The sequence below is a fragment of the Podarcis melisellensis genome (assembly GCF_964234715.1).
Source record: "Podarcis melisellensis genome assembly, chromosome: 13".
NCBI lineage: Eukaryota > Metazoa > Chordata > Lepidosauria > Squamata > Lacertidae > Podarcis > Podarcis melisellensis.
In genome coordinates, this window is record NC_138545.1 from 45,120,010 (window position 1) to 45,138,876 (window position 18,867).

Below are 18,867 nucleotides of genomic sequence, written 5' to 3' on the forward strand. Positions count from 1 at the left end.
AGTTTGAGGAACACATAGCTGAAAGGCACGCAGCTTCTGAGTGAACGAGATCCAAAGTGCAGCCTCCCAAATTATGTGATAAAAGAAAACAAACAACTGTATTAATGGAGAAAGAAATCAGCCACAGAGGGTAAGGCAGCTGCTGGTGGAGGTTTGTTACAGGCAGCCCAAAGTGTCCTGGAAGAAGCAGGGGGTAGGTTTTGAGAATGGGGGCATCCCAGAAATCCCACGTGGTGGGAAAACAGCTCAATAGCTGGCAGATAGGCATGCTGGGGTCAAGGTTGGCACTCCTGGGAAAGGTGGAAGGTGGCAGGCAGGAAGAGAAGGCAGATAAATAAGAGGGGTCAGAGTTCGAGCTCACCCCTGCCTGTACGCTCACCTATGTTCTTCCGGACAGAGAACAGAGTGTTCTGCTTTGCAAGAGGGCTGTGACCTCTAGCGTAGAAGCTTGCGTGAGCAAGATCTCCCTCCTCTGACAGGCCCCTCCACCTGAAGATTACCATATTTTTCGTCCCATAGGATGCTCCGTCCCATAGGACGCACCTAGTTTTTTGGGGGGAAATAAAGGGAAAATGTTTTCCTTTTATTCCCCCCCCCAAAAAACCAGGCCGGGGAACAGCGGGATGGCGGCGCTGCACCTCCCCGCTGTCCCCCGAGCTTGTGCGGCTGGCCAATGTCTGCCCGAAGCGCGGGGCGCTCTGCTTCAGCGCGCCACGTGCTCCGTGCAGCAGGCTGCTATCTGCAGCCTAGGGAGCCCTGCGGGAACTCTGGCAGGGCTCCCCAGGCTGCGGATATCTGCCCGGCGTGAGGGGCGCTCTGCTTCAGGGAGTTCCCGCAGGGCTCCCCAGGCTGCGGATGTCTGCCCGGCGCGAGGGGCGCTCTGCTTCAGGGTGCCCCGCACGCCGGGCAGCAGGCTGCTATCCGCAGCCTAGGGAGCCCTGTGGGAACTCCCGCAGGCTCCCCAGGCTTGCAGATATCTGCCCGAAGCACGGGGCGCTCTGTGCAGCAGGCTGCTATCCGCAGCCTAGGGAGTCCCGCGGGCTCCCCAGGCTTGCTGATAGCTTCCTGAAGCCTGGAGAGTGAGAGGGGTCGGTGCGCACCGACCCCTCTCGCTCTCCAAGCTTCAGCGAAAGCCCTCATTCGCCCCATAGGACGCACACAGATTTCCCCTTCATTTTTGGAGGGGAAAAAGTGCGTCCTATAGGGCGAAAAATACGGTAAATAGGAGGACTCCCAGGCAAACCCTCGGTTCGTGGTTGCGGTGGGAATTTTCAACAGAAAAAGGCCTCAGCTGGACCAGGAGTACAAAGCTAGATCAGAGACCCAGCGGCTTCTTTCTTCTCCCAAAAGGGTTAAAAGCATGCTTTTAAAAAGCAGTTATAGTCAGACAGCACCTTGACCATGCTACTAGCATTTGTTTGCTACCAAAAGATGTATCTATGGTCAACAGTTTGAACAGTTTTAAAAAGGGGCTAGATAAATTGATGGAGGATACGGCTATTTTCTGGAATTGCGAAGCTCTGTTCACTCAGTTATTATGGTTAATTCAGAAAACACCATGGCTAAATAATTGCATTCTAGTGTTTTCTGTCGTCCCTCTCTCCCTGCCACCTTATTTTTAAATACCTGTTGTGCACTGAGTAGCCTTTTACATATCAGCCGGCAGCAAGTTACTGACCTACCTAATGGGAAGTGTGGTCTGAGTGAAGGCAGTTTGTTTGGTGATGCTCGGCTGCGTTGCACTTCCAATCATAGCTGTCAACTTTTCCCTTTTCTTGTGAGGAATCCTATTCGGAATAAGGGAATTTCCCTTAAAAAATGGGAAACGTTGACAGCTATGCTTCCAGTGCCTTCCCACCCTCCACTGAAAGAGCATTCGCACCATCTGCCAGTAGCCATTGATAAAAAATACAGGGAGAGAAGGACAAACAGAGCCTTTGTGGTTGTGGCACCCAGGCTGTGGAACAATTTCCTTACAGGGGTGCCCAAACTTTTTTCAAACAGGGCCAGATTTGCTGAAGTGAACATGTGTGAGGGCCGGCCAAAGTTGTTGGGCTTTTTTTTTTACAATTTTACCCCAAAGTAAAGGATTTTACCCACAGGACAGGACATATACTGCCACAGGGGCCGGATTAAATCGACCGGTGGGCCAGATTAGGCCCCCAAAACGGACTTTGGACATGCCTGCCTTACAGACATGCCTGCCACTAAATAAAGAGTCATGGATGCTTTAGCTGAGATTCCTACATTGCAGGGGGTTGGACTAAATGACTCTTGAGGTCCCTTACAACTCTACAACTCTAACATTCTTTTTTTTTTTTTGCCAGACATTTGGTTTATCTTGAGGCCCTCAAGATTATTTTTATGGGGATTTTAAAAATAAGTGTTCTGTTCTAAACGCCTAATGGCTCCATTTTAAAACTCTCCTATTGTATTTGTATTCCATAATTTTGTATGCCGCTTTGGGGGCCTGTTTAAAACCTAAAAGGCAATGTATATATATATAGTGGGTGGATGGATGGATAGATAGATAGATAGATAGATAGATAGATGATAGATAGATAGATATAGATAGATGATAGATAGATAGATAGATGATAGATAGATAGATAGATAGATAGATAGATAGATAGATAGATAGATAGATATAGATAGATAGATATAGATAGATAGATAGATAGTTGATAGATAGATAGATAGATAGATAGATAGATAGATAGATGATAGATAGATAGATAGATAGATAGATAGATAGATAGATAGATAGATGATAGATAGATAGATAGATAGATAGATGATAGATAGATAGATAGATAGAGATGATAGATAGATAGATGATAGATAGATAGATGATAGATAGATAGATAGATAGATAGATAGATAGATAGATGATAGATAGATGATAGATAGATAGATAGATAGATATAGAGAGATAGATGATAGATAGATAGATAGATAGATAGATAGATAGATAGATAGATAGATAGATAGATAGATGATAGATATAGATAGATAGATAGATAGATAGATAGATAGATAGATAGATAGATAGATAGATGATAGATAGATGATAGATAGATAGATAGATAGATAGATAGATAGATAGATAGATATAGAGAGATAGATGATAGATAGATAGATAGATAGATAGATAGATAGATAGATAGATAGATAGATAGATGATAGATAGATGATAGATATAGATAGATAGATAGATAGATGATAGATAGATGATAGATAGATGATAGATAGATGATAGATATAGATAGATAGATAGATAGATAGATAGATAGATAGATAGATGATAGATAGATGATAGATTAGATAGATAGATAGATAGATAGATAGATAGATAGATAGATGATAGATGATAGATAGATAGATAGATAGATAGATAGATAGATAGATAGATAGATGTTATATATATATAGTGGGTGGATGGATGGATAGATGATAGATAGATAGATGATAGATTGATAGATGATAGATAGATAGATAGATGATAGATAGATAGATGATAGATAGATGATAGACAGACAGACAGACAGACAGACAGACAGACAGACAGACAGACAGACAGATACCTTTCCCTTATAGGGATATTGTTCTCCTCAGTCCTCCTAATCCTTGATTATTCATTGAAACATCCTGATTCATCTGTGCACAGTTTTCAAGGAGGGTTGTTTGTTGACTATTCCAGACCCTCCAAGAACCCCTATTTTCCAGGGACAGTCTCAGATTTACAGAAGTTTCTGATTTGATCTCAGAATGTCCCGCTTTTCCTTGGGACGTCCCTATTTTCACCAGAGAAATATTGGAGGGTATGGAGTTATCCGACCCCTGAGCTGTCTGAAGGCAATCCTGTATAGGGAAGGTTGTGGGTTTTTTAAAAAAAGTTTAATGTTTTATTATGTTTTTATATATGTTGGACGCTGCCTAGAGTGGCTGGGGCAACCCAGAAATATGTGTGGGGTATAAATAGTAAAAATTATCCTTATGGAATGGGATGTCCCTATTTTCATCGGAGAAACGTTGGAGCGTATGCACTTTAATTGTCAGACCTGAATTTGCCTGTATGGAAATGAATCATAACACCCAAAATAATGACAATCTGGGAGTGCCCTAGTCACTGCATCACACTGGGATCACTGCAAGGCTGAAACCGTCAAAATTATTGCTGTAGGCAGCCCTGAGTTACATAACATGGCCCCTCCTTGCCTGAAACGGGAATAATACACACCACATGACACCACCAAGGAGGGAAAAATCGAGTGCTGCATAAATAAATGCAAGTCATCAATATTTTCATTGTGTAACGATAGGACACATCAGTTAATGGGAGTGGTTGAAGCTGATTCAGTAGCTAGCAAAAAGATAAATGTTGAAGACAATAGAGTTAAGCATTAACCTGCAGTACTTGCTGACCTTTTTCTGTAATGAAAGGGGTGAAGAACCAAGCTGAAATCTAACATGTGTGTCCTTAGGACTTTCAAGGAACATGAAGTCAGAATTCAGCAAACGAGAGCTTTTGCTTGTAAATTCCTTTGCTCCGCAATGCCAGGAGGGTTGAGGACCTCCATTCATTTCTGGCACCCAAATTCCGAGACTCAGAAGTCTTTAATTCAAATTCCTAGACTCGGAAATCTTTACTTTTGCATTTGGGTGTCGGGCTTCCAGTCACAAACGAAATATATCTTCGCAACCCTGACATCTGCCCGCCTCTGCCTGAGGAGACCTGAGGTGCCACCTGTGTCAGCGCTTATGGTATCTGAAGTTTTTACAGCCCTTGGACCTGGAAATGTAATCGATTTCCTAGTAGAGCTTTCTTGCAAAGTGCTGGTAAAGGCCCAGCCCAGTGATTTTCAGTTGCTGAGCGCAACAGTGTCCTTTGGTGTGCAAAAGTAGATGCGCGAATCACAGGTACAGAACCCTAATTTCTTGTGGCCTTCGGCCTCCTTTGGATGCAAGTGAAACATGGCAGAAAGGAGTTCGTACCCCTCAACTGTCCCGCTTTAAGAAGAGGCAGAGGTAAAGGGTACCTCATCCAATTTGGGTAGGCCCACCCAACCACGGCTGGGCCAAGGCATTTTGCCGCCTGAAGCAAAGAGCGAGAAGTCGCCGCCTCCTAGTCCCGTTCCAGGTGCAAACAGTTCAACAGATCCATTGAATCAACCAAAATGGTCAAAGGCCTGGAAGCGATGCCTTATGAGGAACGGCTAAGGGAGCTGGGCATGTTTAGCCTGGAGAAGAGGAGGTTAAGGGGTGATATGATAGCCATGTTCAAATATATAAAAGGATGTCACATAGAGGAGGGAGAAAGGTTGTTTTCTGCTGCTCCAGAGAAGCGGACACGGAGCAATGGATCCAAAGTACAAGAAAGAAGATTCCACCTAAACATTAGGAAGAACTTCCTGACAGTGAGAGCTGTTTGACAGTGGAATTTGCTGCCAAGGAGTGTGGTGGAGTCTCCTTCTTTGGAGGTCTTTAAGCAGAGGCTTGACAACCATATGTCAGGAGTGCTCTGATGGTGTTTCCTGCTTGGCAGGGGGTTGGACTCTTCCGACTCTATGATTCTATGATTCTAGGATTCTATGAATCTTATTTCCTCACCCTTCACTGTATCCTGAGGGTGCCAGGCAGTTTGCATAGCACACACTGAACCCCACTGTACTTGTTGCCCTTGAATATTTGCCACCCGAGGCAGCTGCCTCATTCTGCCTCATGGTAGGGCTGGACCCTGCAACTCACCCCTGGCTTCGGCCATACCTACCACCAGCATGCATCTTCTGACATATTCCCTGTGAGGGAACGCTGCCCGGTTCAGATTTCGAAATTGGGTGCCAACTTGAATAAAATATTGGGAGGGGGGCAGGTAGGCCCTGCCCCACATAATCAATCACATGGTGCAAGACACACACACTAGCTCCTTCAATTATTTTATTGGGTGGTGAGTTGACTCCTATATTTCACATATGGTCCCTGCTCCACCCCTATATCACTTTCCTGTTTTGAAAATGGTCAAGAATACATTGTATATTTGGAAAGTTATGAGGATTGCTGACCTTCAGCTTGATCATTTTATAAGCACTTTCTATCAAGGGGGGAAGTTAGTATATTTATATTGACTGTGCACCAACGGCAACTGCTTTTTAAGGCATTTCCCCGGCTACGGGACTGAGACTGGACGCAATGCATTTTTCCTCACATACGTCCTCGTCTGGGTCTTGAAAATCCTCTCTGTGACATTGCCTCCCTCCTTCTTGGGAACTCCGTGTCCTTGCTTATTGTGGTATTTTCTCTGCCGCCTCCTCCATTTTTCACATCTCCCCTGGGATGGCTGGGATAGCTTGCCACAGGAAAAAAAATGTGGAGAATTCTGGGATTTTAGCTGGATTTCGCAGTGATCTTACAGACATGCACACCACAAAAGGAGTAGCTGCAAAGGCTGTCCTACATACTCTAACTCAAGCCTTACTTTAGATGGGGGATTGGGGGGGCAGCATTTTGTTTTTTTATTTTCTACATCTCTGCTCACAAGGTTTCCACATGCAACTCAGACACCGTGTTCAATTCGGGGAGACCTGGGACTTGAGTCTAATGTGGCAGCTTTTAGCAGACGGACGTTTACTGCCAGCTGTTTTATACGGGGAACGTTCTCCCTGAAAACAAGTCAGTCTAAACCTACCCACCCCCAACGTAAAGTACCATATTTTTCACTCTATAAGACGCACAAGACCACAAGACGCACCTAGTTTTTGGAGGAGGAAAACAAGAAAAAAAATACAGTGGTGCCTCGCAAGACGAAATTAATTCGTTCCACGAATTTTTTTTGTCTAGTGAATTTTTCGTCTTGCGAAGCACGAAATCCCATAGGAATGCATTGAAAATCAATTAATGCGTTCCTATGGTCCAAAAAAGTCCAAACAAAGCCAAATTTGGTACAACAAGAGTTTATTAAGTGCTCTTTAAAGTCACACATACTGTAAAGGGCATTTCAAAATTCAAACCCAGAATTTTTTTAAAAAAACAGCAGAGTGGCCCAATGGTCACAGAAAATCATAAAAATGCAGGAAAAAAACCACAAGCTTCCAGATTCTTGCAAACCCCTCCCCAACTGTTCCCCCAGCCACCCAGCACACAGAAATTCAAATCCAGAATTTTTTTTAAAAAACAGCAGAGTGGCCCAATGGTCACAGAAAATCATAAAAATGCAGGGGAAAAAACACAAGCTTCCAGATTCTTGCAAACCCCTCCCCAACTGTTCCCCCAGCCACCCAGCACACAGAAATTCAAATCCAGATTTTTTTAAAAAAACAAACAGCAGAGTGGCCCAATAGTCACAGAAAATCATAAAAATGCAGAAAAAAACACACAAGCTTCCAGATTCTTGCAAACCCCTCCCCAACACCAAGTCCTCGAATTCCAAACACCCCAACCCAAAATCCAACCCCCCCCAAAAAAGTTTTAAAAGCTTAACTTACCAAATGGCTGCAAAAGAAGTTTTGGAAAAGCATCAAAAATCACCAAAGTCTTTAAAAACCTCAAAAAAGGCTACTATGTACACTGCGTTCTATGAGTTGCTCCTCAAAGTCAAGTCGCAACTGTATTAATGGTGTTAAGAAAAAGGAAACAAACTTGCAAGACGTTTTCGTCTTGCGAAGCAAGCCCATAGGGAAATTCGTCTTGCGAAGCAGCTCAAAAAATGGAAAACCCTTTCGTCTAGCGAGTTTTCCGTCTTGCGAGGCATTCGTCTTGCGGGGCACCACTGTATTCTGAATCCCAGAAGCCAGAACAGCAAGAGGGATCGCTGCACAGTGAAAGCAGCAATCCCTCTTGCTGTTCTGGCTTCTGGGATAGCTGCGCAGCCTGCATTCGCTCCATAAGACGCACACACATTTCCCCTTACATTTTAGGAGGGAAAAGGTGAGTCTTATAGAGCAAAAAATACGGTATTTGCAAAGGATTATTCTATTGCAGGGCTATCCGAGTGACCCCACCCTCTGCTACTGCAATATAAGAACTGGCGAGGCAATTTCCCCCCATGTTTACAAATTTGAGATAAATCACATTTTCCATATAAAATAAGACCCAAGTTAGGGCGAACTTCTGCTACTGGTCATTGTTCACTGTGGGTGGATTGCTGCTGCCCAGTCACAGATATTCTAAATTCTGGATTTCTCCTGGTGGTAGGATTTTGTTGATTTGAGTGTGTTAAGTTTACTGTCATGGCAGTGACTTCATTTGTACGTTACTCGTTTCTTTACCCCCTGCCTATGGCGGTACCGCTTCTCCCAATGCCCACCATTTTGAGCCCCCGAAATGCACCACCGGCAAATACGTCAAATTTTATTACGAGCCAACTTGTTAATACAATTGGTTCATCTATCCACTGTGACTGTGGCTTGTGTCAGGCAGTGAATCCCACCCTCCTTGGCCCAGGATAGAGGGTAATTCCCTCAGCCTTGCTATCTGTAATGGGGAATATCAACTTGAAACCTTTTTTTTTAAAAAAAAATGCAAACCATGTGGTCCTACCGCCTACCATACCCTCCAACACTTTCCCAATGAAAATAGGGACGTCCCATTCCATAACGATAATTTTAATATTTATACACCACACATCTTATTGGGTTGTCCCAGCCACTCTGGCAGCTTCCAACATATATAAAAAAAATTAAGCATTTCATTTTTAAAAACTTGCCTTCTAAAGGCTCAGGATAATTCCATACCCTCCAACATTTCTCCGATGAAAATAGGGACATCCTAAGGAAAACTTGGACATTCTGGGGTCAAATCAGAAACTGGGGTGGTTTCTCTAAATCAGGGACGTCCCCGGAAAATAGGGTCTGCAGTAATCACCATTTGTTGTTGGTTTACACAGCAAACAAAAATAAATGGAGATGAACTCTAAGTTACTTCATATACTGGCGCTGTGTGGCTCAGTCACTGTGCCCCACCCACTAACCTTTCCTCCAGCTTTCCCCTTGCAGTCTCTGTTTAATGAACTGTTGACACAGTCTTTTAGCATGACAGGGAAGCAAACAGGGTTTAGCTTGCCCCAAGGATTAGCTCTGGAACAAATCAAGACTCAGTTCTGAAATATGTGAATAAGAGGAGACAGTGCCTCTGACCATGTGCAGAGTGCCTTTCTTTCACCAATGAGTCCTGTAGCCTGCTTTGATTAGGAGCAAGTGATTTCAGGTCTGAAGTGCCAGTACTCTAAAGCAGGATAGATCCCCAGCTTCATTTTATAAATTAAGCACAGCAAACATTGCTTCTCCTACCTGTCAACAGGTGAAGAAAGCACCACCAGAGTCTCAGGATATCATATTTTGGCACAGAGTAGCCCACCCACTGCGTAAACACTGGATAATAATTCTTCAGCAGTTAAAAGAGGTGAAAAAGTGGGCTGGCAGAGACCAGAGAAGAGCTTTAGAGAATCATTGCAGATTATTATTATTTTCATCTCGAAGGTTTAGCACTCTGGCACAACACTGTCGGAGTACTGTAACCTGCATCACTAAAACAAGGCTAGGAGTTCATTTATAGTTAACTGGCGGAGGGAATTGATACGGGGAGCTTTGAAGCAACATTTAATACTTCAATTTTCAAATATTTTCCCCAAAGAAAGCTGACCATTCATTTGCTAACAAAACATGCTTTATTCATAACAAAAAGGTGTAGGTACAAATATAGAAATATGGCGTGCAGACATCTACAAAAGCCATCTCTAGGCTGTGGTAGGCCGCAGGTGGGTTTGCCATCTTTTCTTCCTCCCCATCCCAAAAGTGACCGTCAGTGATGTGAAATCCCCCCGTAACACACACACGGGGGTTCATTGCTTGACCTCATAACACCAGCCAGGCTCACTAGGGAGCGTCTCCCTTGAAGTATGAACAATGCTGGCGGGTGTCATGGATGGACAGATAACTTCCCTTCTCTCCTTTTTCCTTTTCCTCTCCTGCCACAAGACAGGCAATGGTGGAAATATATATTCTATTCCTCTTCTGCCCCAACTATGCCAAATGAATCCCCCTGCTTTCTCCCCGCCTTGCTGATACCAGTTTTCCCCCGTCATCTCGGCTGAGCAGGTAACTGTATTTGCTGGTGGCGGCCAAAATTGCAGGTAACACTTTTCTGGAGAAATGTCTTGCACTGGAAGACTCACGTAGCAATGCCATCCGGGGCCAAGACTTTAGGGTCTGGAGGGGCCCCAGATGCAGGAGCGCTGGCATATCAGCAACATTTTGAAATAAGAGGAACGGCGCACATTACCTTTCAACCATAATGTCCACAATCTAAGAATTACCGAACTGCGCCACTGGAATTACGACCTATGGACAGCACTGGATGGAGATCCCGGCTGGTATTTTAGGGAGGCAGATGGGTCGGCCGTATCCTGGCTCCAGCGGGAGCCCAGAACACACTTAGTTAAGAGGACCGCCAAGAACGCTGTCCCTTTTCGCCCTTGAGGCCTTGCGTCGTAGCTCTTCACCTGCTCAAGTTCATAGAAAATAAAACCGGCATGGCGACTACACAGTTTTCTTGTCTTGTTGGGTAAGGAGCTGGGAGACGCAATACGGGATGAGGGCAACCGCTGCCAGTGGCACGGCAGCACTCTTGCAGAAAGACAGGAGGTAGAAGAGCATCTCCACTTTAGCAGGGGGCTTGAAAGAATCAAAGAGGTGCAGGACGAGGAGCGAAGCACCGATGGAGGCCAACCGGAAGGCCAGCTGCTGCCCTTGTTTCCCTTTGCAGCTTTCCATGTACATTGGGGAGTTGAGGGCTAGTCCCAGTCCAAAGAGGACGCCCAGGTTGCGCAGGAGGCCGGCAAAGGGCGTGGTGTCCAGGTGGACCCAATCTGGGTTGTCGCACCACCGCTTGGCCTTTTCCAAAGTCCACAGGAGGTCCACGCCCAGCACCTTGAGCAGCAGGTAGAAGCCCAGAGCGAAGGAGAAGAGGAACAGGGTGGTGCCCACATACTTCCGTAGGCTGGGGTTGTAGATGGAGCGTATGTGCTGGAAAGATTCGGCAACCACCATGCCTGGATTGGGGGGGAAAGGAGACATCGCTGGTCAGGACACAGAGACCCCCAAACTTTTGGAAGCAATCTTAAGGCTATGAAGCGACGTCTTTTGCGGTATGCTTGGCAAAGCGGCTCAGGTCTTTAGAAAACTAAACAAGGTGGAACACCTGGAATGCCATCACAACCTCAAAGACAAAGTATTCTTTTTTATGGGTATCTCACAGCCTCATCAAGACCTCATTTTGGCAGGTCAGAGTAGCTTTTCTCAGGCTGGAAGGGGAAGGTCTCCCAGGTGGGAGAAGGGAAATTCAGCTCTCCGTATGTATGGAGGTTAAGATAAACTGGTGCCCGAGGGCTACACAGATATATTTATAATTTTGTTTTTTTAAAAAATGAGGATCATATGAGAAATATTAGAGACACAGGTGGCACTGTGGGTTAAACCACTGAGCCTAGGGCTTGCCGATCAGAAGGTCGGCGGTTCGAATCCCCGCGATGGGGTGAGCTCCCGTTGCTCTGTCCCTGCTCCTGCCAACCTAGCAGTTCGAAAGCACGAAGTGCAAGTAGATAAACAGGTACCGCTCCAGTGGGAAGGTAAACAGCATTTTCGTGTGCTGCTCTGGTTCGCCAGAAGCGGCTTAGTCATGCTGGCCACATGACCCGGAAGCTGTACGCCGGCTCCCTCGGCCAATAAAGCGAGATGAGCGCCGCAACCCCAGAGTCGGTCACGACTGGACCTAACGGTCAGGGGTCCCTTTACCTTTACTTATGAGAAATATTATTAATGTATCTTTCTTTTTCTCTTTCTTCTGTTTGATACATTTTTTTAAAAAAATTATGCTATATTAGGTTGAAAACCTTTAATAAAATTGATTATTATTTTAAGAGACCTCATTTCAGGGAGCACGCTAATTTTGTTCTGTGGAGTCTGCATATTAGAATCTGTCGCTGAGTCCACGGCAACAAATTCTACTGTATTCCATAGCTGCAGCCTTGCCGTACATCTCAACATATCATACCAGGCGGTGAGTAACCTGCACTGACCTGAGAAGACACCGGCGACAACTTGGTGGGGGAAATGGGCAGCAATGAAGACACGGGAGAGACAGACGCAGACTTGGACGATGGCAAAAGCTGCCCAGAGAACTGCCTGCAAGAAACTGCAAAAGGAGACAAGAGATGAGAAGAGAATAGAGGTGAACACTGGCAAGCCAGACTTTTCTGGGGTATCTCCTGAGCTCACTTGCAAGCTATACAGATCCTTTCCCACCCACTGTCAGGAAAAATGTAAGAGCTCCGGAGAATTACGACTGTTAAGTTGTGGGTAAACATATCAGACGACACAGCGATTCTTCAAACAGCTCTTGTTTATTCAGAGGCCAGAACAGAACTGAACTGAAGGGCTCAGTCAGCCTGCTTATATAGAGCTCCAGTACCACGTTACTGTAACAACTTTCTAAAACTATCCAATCACTGAACATCACTTTCGATCCTTCATTTGCATAACTATCTACAGTATCCCCCTGCTGGCCCAGGGTGAGAACTTCAGTACATAACAAAGACTTTGGGTTCCTGTGCACTTTTTGCATTGGCCAGCCTCTGTCACCAGGGGAAGACCGGTGTAATGTGAAAGCAGAGGTCACAACAGGTTGTTCGATTGCAGTGTGAGCCTGATTTCCTTCTGGCTTCACAACTGAAATGACAGACGAGCAAACAAGCCAATCAAAACCCTGCTAGCTGCCAAATGTTGTCCCTACAGATTTCAGGCAGGCTGTCATTGTCTGATGATTGAGAAATCTCTTGGCAACACCTTGGGGCAGTCAATCCGCACAATCATCTGGCTTCTGGTTCAGACATGCAGGAATGTATTTTCCAAAGCATGATCTGAGAGAGGAACACTTGTACTGATCGCAGTGAAGGAATTTCCAGTGTAGCCCTGCTGCACTTTGAAATATTGCATATGCCTTCTCCTGGTTCCCAATGAGAATAATTCACTTTTCCAGTTGCTACAGGCAATTTTAATGACAACATCTACTAGGGGTGAAGGGGCAATTTGATCTTCATTGCAATTCAGTGAGAAACTAACTAACTTGCACTTCTCGAACCAACGTGCGAACATTGTCTGAGTGCAGCTATCCTGCAAAATTTGTCCTCCTCTGAATTTTGTGATGCAGTTCCCCACGCAATAGCAGGGGGGGGGGGAATGTGCACAGAACCCTTAAAATGCATGATAATTGGGGAAATTGCTTGCAAAAATTAGCCAGATAGCCATAGCAAAATGTGCTCATTGGGAGAAATTCGCATTAAAATGCTGTCAACTATTCGTGAGGATTTTTTTAAAAAAATGCAGAAATGTGGAGAACTGGGAATGCTAAGATTGGAGAAATGAGAAACTCAGAGGACTGAAATTAACAGATCCACCCATCCCTAAGATATCCACAGGGACAATATTGTTCTCTCCTGGTGTCTCTTTTCCTTATCAGCATCAAACCTCTGGCTTATTGTAAAGTGTATTTTTGTACCTTTTGTAAAAGGTTACTGACAAAGGGATAAAATGCAGGACCTCCAATTTTCCCTTCCACAACGGAAGCATTGTTGCATGTTGTAATATTAATTCTCCTTGAAGCAGAAAATACATCCCAGCACTCTCCCTTGCTCAGATAGAGTGCCTTTTGTTAATATTGCTGGCGCTGCTTACCGGTGTTTCCAAGATGGCTGCTTCTTTTTCAATGCAATGGAGAGAATGGCTGTAACCATCACATAGTACACGCCGGCTGAACCCATCGCGTGACCAGAGGGACTCCCTAAAGTGAAAAGGAAAGTCAGACGCCTTGGCTCCAAAACCTCCGTATCACCCTCAGCCTTGCCCGAAAGACAAAACCCTTTCAGGCCATCTATATTACCCATCACCTTTCCAGAGGGGAAATAAAATCCAAAATCAGATGCAGGCCTTATGTACCCAAATACCACTCTTCATGTATTGATTTCCCGCCCCCTTCAAGGCTCACCACTCAGAGCCCAAGCAACATATTCTGCAACAGCTGAGCAAGTCCTGTGGTTGGCGTCTCTTTCTGTTTTCCAGGGATAAATACGGATTCAGAGAGAGCCTGGATTTTGATCTGAGACTGAACCATGTTTTGGTGGTGGGAGTTTAAGGCAGATCTTCATTGATCATTTACTTCATTTTTAGCATTTAACTTAACCCATTTGGCTCTTAAAATGAGCTTCAAGCATGGGTTAGGAAATTAAATCTTGCAAGGCTATATCGTTTTCCAGAACAAGAAAGTACAGAAAATGCAGGTGCTCACCAAACATATGGAATTGTGATTAATTCAAGACACGGCCTAGATTTATCAAACTTGTTTACAGTGGTACCTCGGGTTACATATGCTTCAGGTTACATACGCTTCAGGTTACAGACTCCACTAACCCAGAAATAGTGCTTCAGGTTAAGAACTTTGCTTCAGGACGAGAACAGAAATCGTGCTCCGGCGGCGCAGCAGCAGCAGGAGACCCCCATTAGCTAAAGTGGTGCTTCAGCTTAAGAACAGTTTCAGGTTAAGTATGGACCTCTGAAACTAATTAAGTACTTAACCAGAGGTACCACTGTATTATTATTATATTTATTAGATTTATATCATCATAAGATTTCAGGGCAGTTCACAGAATAACTGTCTTTATGATTATATTTTTTGGTGTTAATGCATTCCCTCTTTTGCTTCCTGCCCTGCCTCCGGTTACATGGCCACCCTTTTCTTCGGCATCTCACCTGGGCCAGTTTCACACGTAGCAGGGAACTGCTGGATTGCAGGAGCCGAGGTGTTGTGATAGAAACTGGCCTCACGTACCCACCAGTAAGGTCTCTGCCCAAACAGGATCCTGTAGAGAAAAGGAACATGAGACGCACTGTGAGTCTCTGCCTGTAGGAAGGGATTGCCGACAACAGAACCAGCTAGGGCCGAAAGGAAAGAGAGTTGCGACACCCACACAAATTCCTGAGTGTTAAGGATCACAATGCAAGCAGACCAGAAGGGTCCCATGTTCTCATGGAGTATTTTGGAGTCTGGTGCTGGAAAAAAACAGATCTGGGGGCTAAATCTATATTTATCCTAGATGCTAACACCAAAGGCAGTAATAGGCCATGCACACAACTCATTAAAGTCAACCAGAGACAGCCAAAGACTTTCCTCCCATTCCACGAGTCCAGAAAAAATAACTCACCAGACTGGCATGGAACTTGCAGAGAGGACCTGGTGAAAGGGAAGGAAAGAGTAGAAGGGAAATGGAAGGGACTTGTTCCATTGAGGCCATCCTAACAGCTGGTTTCACAGAATAGCAGAGAGCAGCTGGAAGGGGCAGAATGGTTTGCTGCCGGGGTTCGGACTTGCCAGGAAGTCTTCCCATTCCAAATTTAGCTAGCTGTGGATATTCTTGGTGCCTACTTAACAAGTACGCGGGTGGCGCTGTGGGTTAAACCACAGAGCCTAGGGCTTGCTGATCAGAAGGTCGGCAGTTCGAACGGGTGAGCTCCCGTTGCTCGGTCCCTGCTCCTGCCAACCTAGCAGTTCAAAAGCACGTCAAAGTGCAAGTAGATAAATAGGTACCGCTCCGGCGGGAAGGTAAATGGCGTTTCCATGCGCTGCTCTGGTTCGCCAGAAGCGGCTTAGTCATGCTGGCCACATGACCCAGAAGCTATATGCCGGCTCCCTCGGCCAATAAAGCGAGATGAATGCTGCAACCCCAGAGTCGGCCATGACTGGACCTAACGGTCAGGGGTCCCTTTACCTTTACTTAACCACATTACATGCCCAGATGAAGAAAGCCTGAGTTCAGGCGACCACCTTAGAGTAGGCAGGACACTTACCACTTGAAGACGAGGTTCAGCCAGTCGCCAATCACAGCCACCCAGATGAGTTTGATCCCCACCGCTTCGCAGAGGTGGAACCAGATGGGGAAGAAGACAAAGAACGTGTTTCGGAGGTCGGCAGCGAAAGAAACAAAGAGGAACCAATCCTGGGCTGCCGGGTAGCTAGTTTGGAGGTAGTGTGTGGCTTGGATGCCTGAGTGATGGAGAAAGTCCATGCCCGCTTCCATTCTGCTGATAGTTGAGCGACCAGCTATTTCGGTCCGTGCTGAAGCCGCACTACACCCTTGGACGGCTCTCATCGCCTTTTATCTTCTCCTGTGTGCGGCAGATTGAGCTTTGGACTTAAAATCACTTTGGTACAAAAACACCTTCCCGATCAAAGGTGCTTCCCCCCCTAGCTTGGGACAAACAAGTTTAGAGAAACTTATGTAAGAGGAACAAACAAGCCCTCCAAAACAGTTAACTCCAAAATGTTAACTCTTTCCAGGGCCACATTAAATCTTCATCCCGTCCCCCTGGGTACAGGGAAGCGTCTCTGGTTCGGGCACAACTTCTCCTGCATCCTAGCTCTGGGTGGATGGAGGAAATTTGCCAGGAATCCCTGGGTTCAAATTTTCCAGGTTTTAGTACTGCTCACTGAGGAGTTCCTGACAGGTCATTTTATATTATCCCACTCCTCCCCCTGCATAAAAAACCCCAATAATAGGCAACTGCAGCAACTCTGCCTTTAAAAACTAATGAAATTTAAGAGACCAGATAGACACGGGGTTCTTCCACACTAGGCATTTAGTGTGGAATTGCTTTTTTTTGTTCGCTCACTTGTTACGGCGCAGTCATCAGAATCCTTGCCTCTTCTGTTCTCCAACTGCAGCACACACTTTGCAGTAGTGATTCTAGAAGTTTCTTTGACCATACCTATCACAACTCCAAAGTCCTCCCTAAATCTGTTGTCTCAGGATGCGTGCATCTCAATTAATCTCAATTAATGCACACAATTAATCTCAATTAATGCACTCCACAACACCTTTGAGCCACCCCTTTAGTGCTTACAGTCGTGATGGCTAATAATGCAATAAGCATAAGTAGAAACCATGTGTACAGTAAGTGTTTCAGGTTATACGCAGGCCGGATCCTATGCATGTTTATTTAGAAGCAAAGCTGAGACTTAATGCATACCTTCCAAGTGCCCTGATTTTCCAGGGAGAGTCCCGGAATTACAGAAGCCATCCTGGTTTCTGATTTGAATCCGGAATGCCCCTGTTTCCCATTTTCTTCCCCTCCATGTATTGGAGAACAATTAAAAGTGGTGTGTGTAGGTGTAAAAACAGCCCTGTTTATACTGATCATAAACTAACTGCACCGCATGAAGGAAAGGGTGAAACTGGAGTACAAAGCCCGTCCTATAATTTTGAAGGAAAACGTACCAATCCATTTTAAATTATTTAACTGCAACGCTTCCACAGCCAGCCATTTATTCCCTCTCTACCCCTTTTCCCTTGTGTGTTGTGGTTTGTTTGGTTTTCCCCCAGATTGTAAGGCTACAGATAGGGACTGTCTTGTCTGTAAGCCACTCCAGGAGTTTTTTGGGCTGAAGAGCGGTGCATGCAGATGCACTAAATAAACTAAACAGACAATAAATATTTTGGGCATGAGGCCTCTTCTGGTTCCTATTTCTTCAGCTGGGATTTGCCTTTCTCTTGAAATAGGGTCCACCTTGTAGGCTCTCTTGCAGTTCATCTTAGGCAGCAGTGAACAGCAAAGAGGGAATGCTGACACAAGCCAGTTCAAATGCCTGACACTTTGGCCGTCACGCTGTGTTCCCGATGCAAAGTGCCAGATTCGGACTCTCTCAGCTGGTATGATCTGCTGAACCACTCAATAAAGGCTATTTAAGAGCTGAGCACTGTACTTACGCCAGCAGACAAACACGCCGCACACATTCTAACACTTAACTAAGCATGTTTTGCTTTTCAATTTCTTTTGCATACATGACGTGCCGATTTTGAAAATGCATTTTTTGTCATCGCCGATTAGGCAGGACCGCAGGAGGTTATGAGCACAGCTCTGCAAAAGTCTCAAGATTTAGGTCCGCCCTATTCTGAAGTCTAAGGGACGCGGGTGGCGCTGTGGGTAAAACCTCAGTGCCTAGGACTTGCCGATCGCAAGGTCAGCGGTTCGAATCCCCACGGCAGGGCGAGCTCCCGTCATTCGGTCCCAGCTCCTGCCCACCTAGCAGTTTGAAAGCACCCCTAAGTGCAAGTAGATAAATAGGTACCGCTTTATAGCGGGAAGGTAAACGGCGTTTCCGTGTGCAGCACTGGTGCTGGCACGCCAGTGCAGCTTCGTCACGCTGGCCACGTGACCCGGAAGTGTCTTCGGACGGCGCTGGCTCCCGGCCTCTTGAATGAGATGAGCGCGCAACCCTAGAGTCGGTCACGACTGGCCTGTACGGGCAGGGGTACCTTTACCTATTCTGAAGTCAGGGGAGTTTAGCATTACTTTTCTACCATCAGATGGTAATAGAATTAACATTTAGCATTTCATTCCCTTGAAAGTGAGTCTTTCAATGGGAAAGGTCTTACCTGACAGCGGCAATAATTTAGGGCTGCCAAACGCCCAGGTTTTCTCGGGAATCAGCCTGCAAAATGGCAGATTTTTGCTGAAACGGAAAAATGTCTGTGAAAACCTGGACATATGACAAGCAGGTCAGATTTATTTATTTTTTTAAATGCTTTTAAAAACTCCATAAAAGTCCCCAAACAACAAACTTGGTCCAGATTTTCACTTCCAGGAATATGGCCACCCTAAATAATTGCTGCATTTCCATTAAAATGAAAGTCGCCTCTTTAAGCATGCATTTTGTGAAAGCACGTGTAGTTTAGCCTTTAGTTGCCCGCAAGTGCAGAGCAAGAAAATGTCATATGAAGGGGCAGGAAATCATCCAGGGAAAATTATGGAACAAGCCCAGAGCAGG

The 18,867-nt window shown here is 45.4% G+C and overlaps 1 protein-coding gene and 1 long non-coding RNA gene across 2 annotated transcripts in view; both read right to left on the reverse strand.

Annotated features, from left to right (window-relative positions):
• Nucleotides 1-18,867, reverse strand: part of LOC309354435 — a 146,429-nt gene that overhangs the window by 13,114 nt on the left and 114,448 nt on the right. The window lies entirely within an intron of this gene.
• On the reverse strand, nucleotides 9,643-16,211 carry LOC309354230 (glucose-6-phosphatase catalytic subunit 1-like). Its single transcript, XM_081884301.1, has 5 exons — nucleotides 15,891-16,211; nucleotides 14,796-14,905; nucleotides 13,725-13,830; nucleotides 12,071-12,186; nucleotides 9,643-11,044 (listed from the first exon to the last, which is right to left on the reverse strand). Exons 1-5 carry the CDS (start codon nucleotides 16,190-16,192, stop codon nucleotides 10,533-10,535), a joined length of 1,146 nt encoding a protein of 381 aa, XP_081740427.1. The 5' UTR covers nucleotides 16,193-16,211; the 3' UTR covers nucleotides 9,643-10,532.

Excerpts from the sequence above, each read along its gene's own strand:
- LOC309354230 (XM_081884301.1), bottom strand. The coding sequence starts at position 16,192 with ATGAGAGCCGTCCAAGGGTGTAGTGCGGCTTCAGCACGGACCGAAATA. Across the intron at positions 13,831-14,795 it reads TACGTGTGAAACTGGCCCAG|GGAGTCCCTCTGGTCACGCG; the intron begins GTGAGATGCCGA and ends TTTTCACTTTAG. Across the intron at positions 12,187-13,724 it reads CAGCCATCTTGGAAACACCG|TTTCTTGCAGGCAGTTCTCT; the intron begins GTAAGCAGCGCC and ends CTCCTTTTGCAG.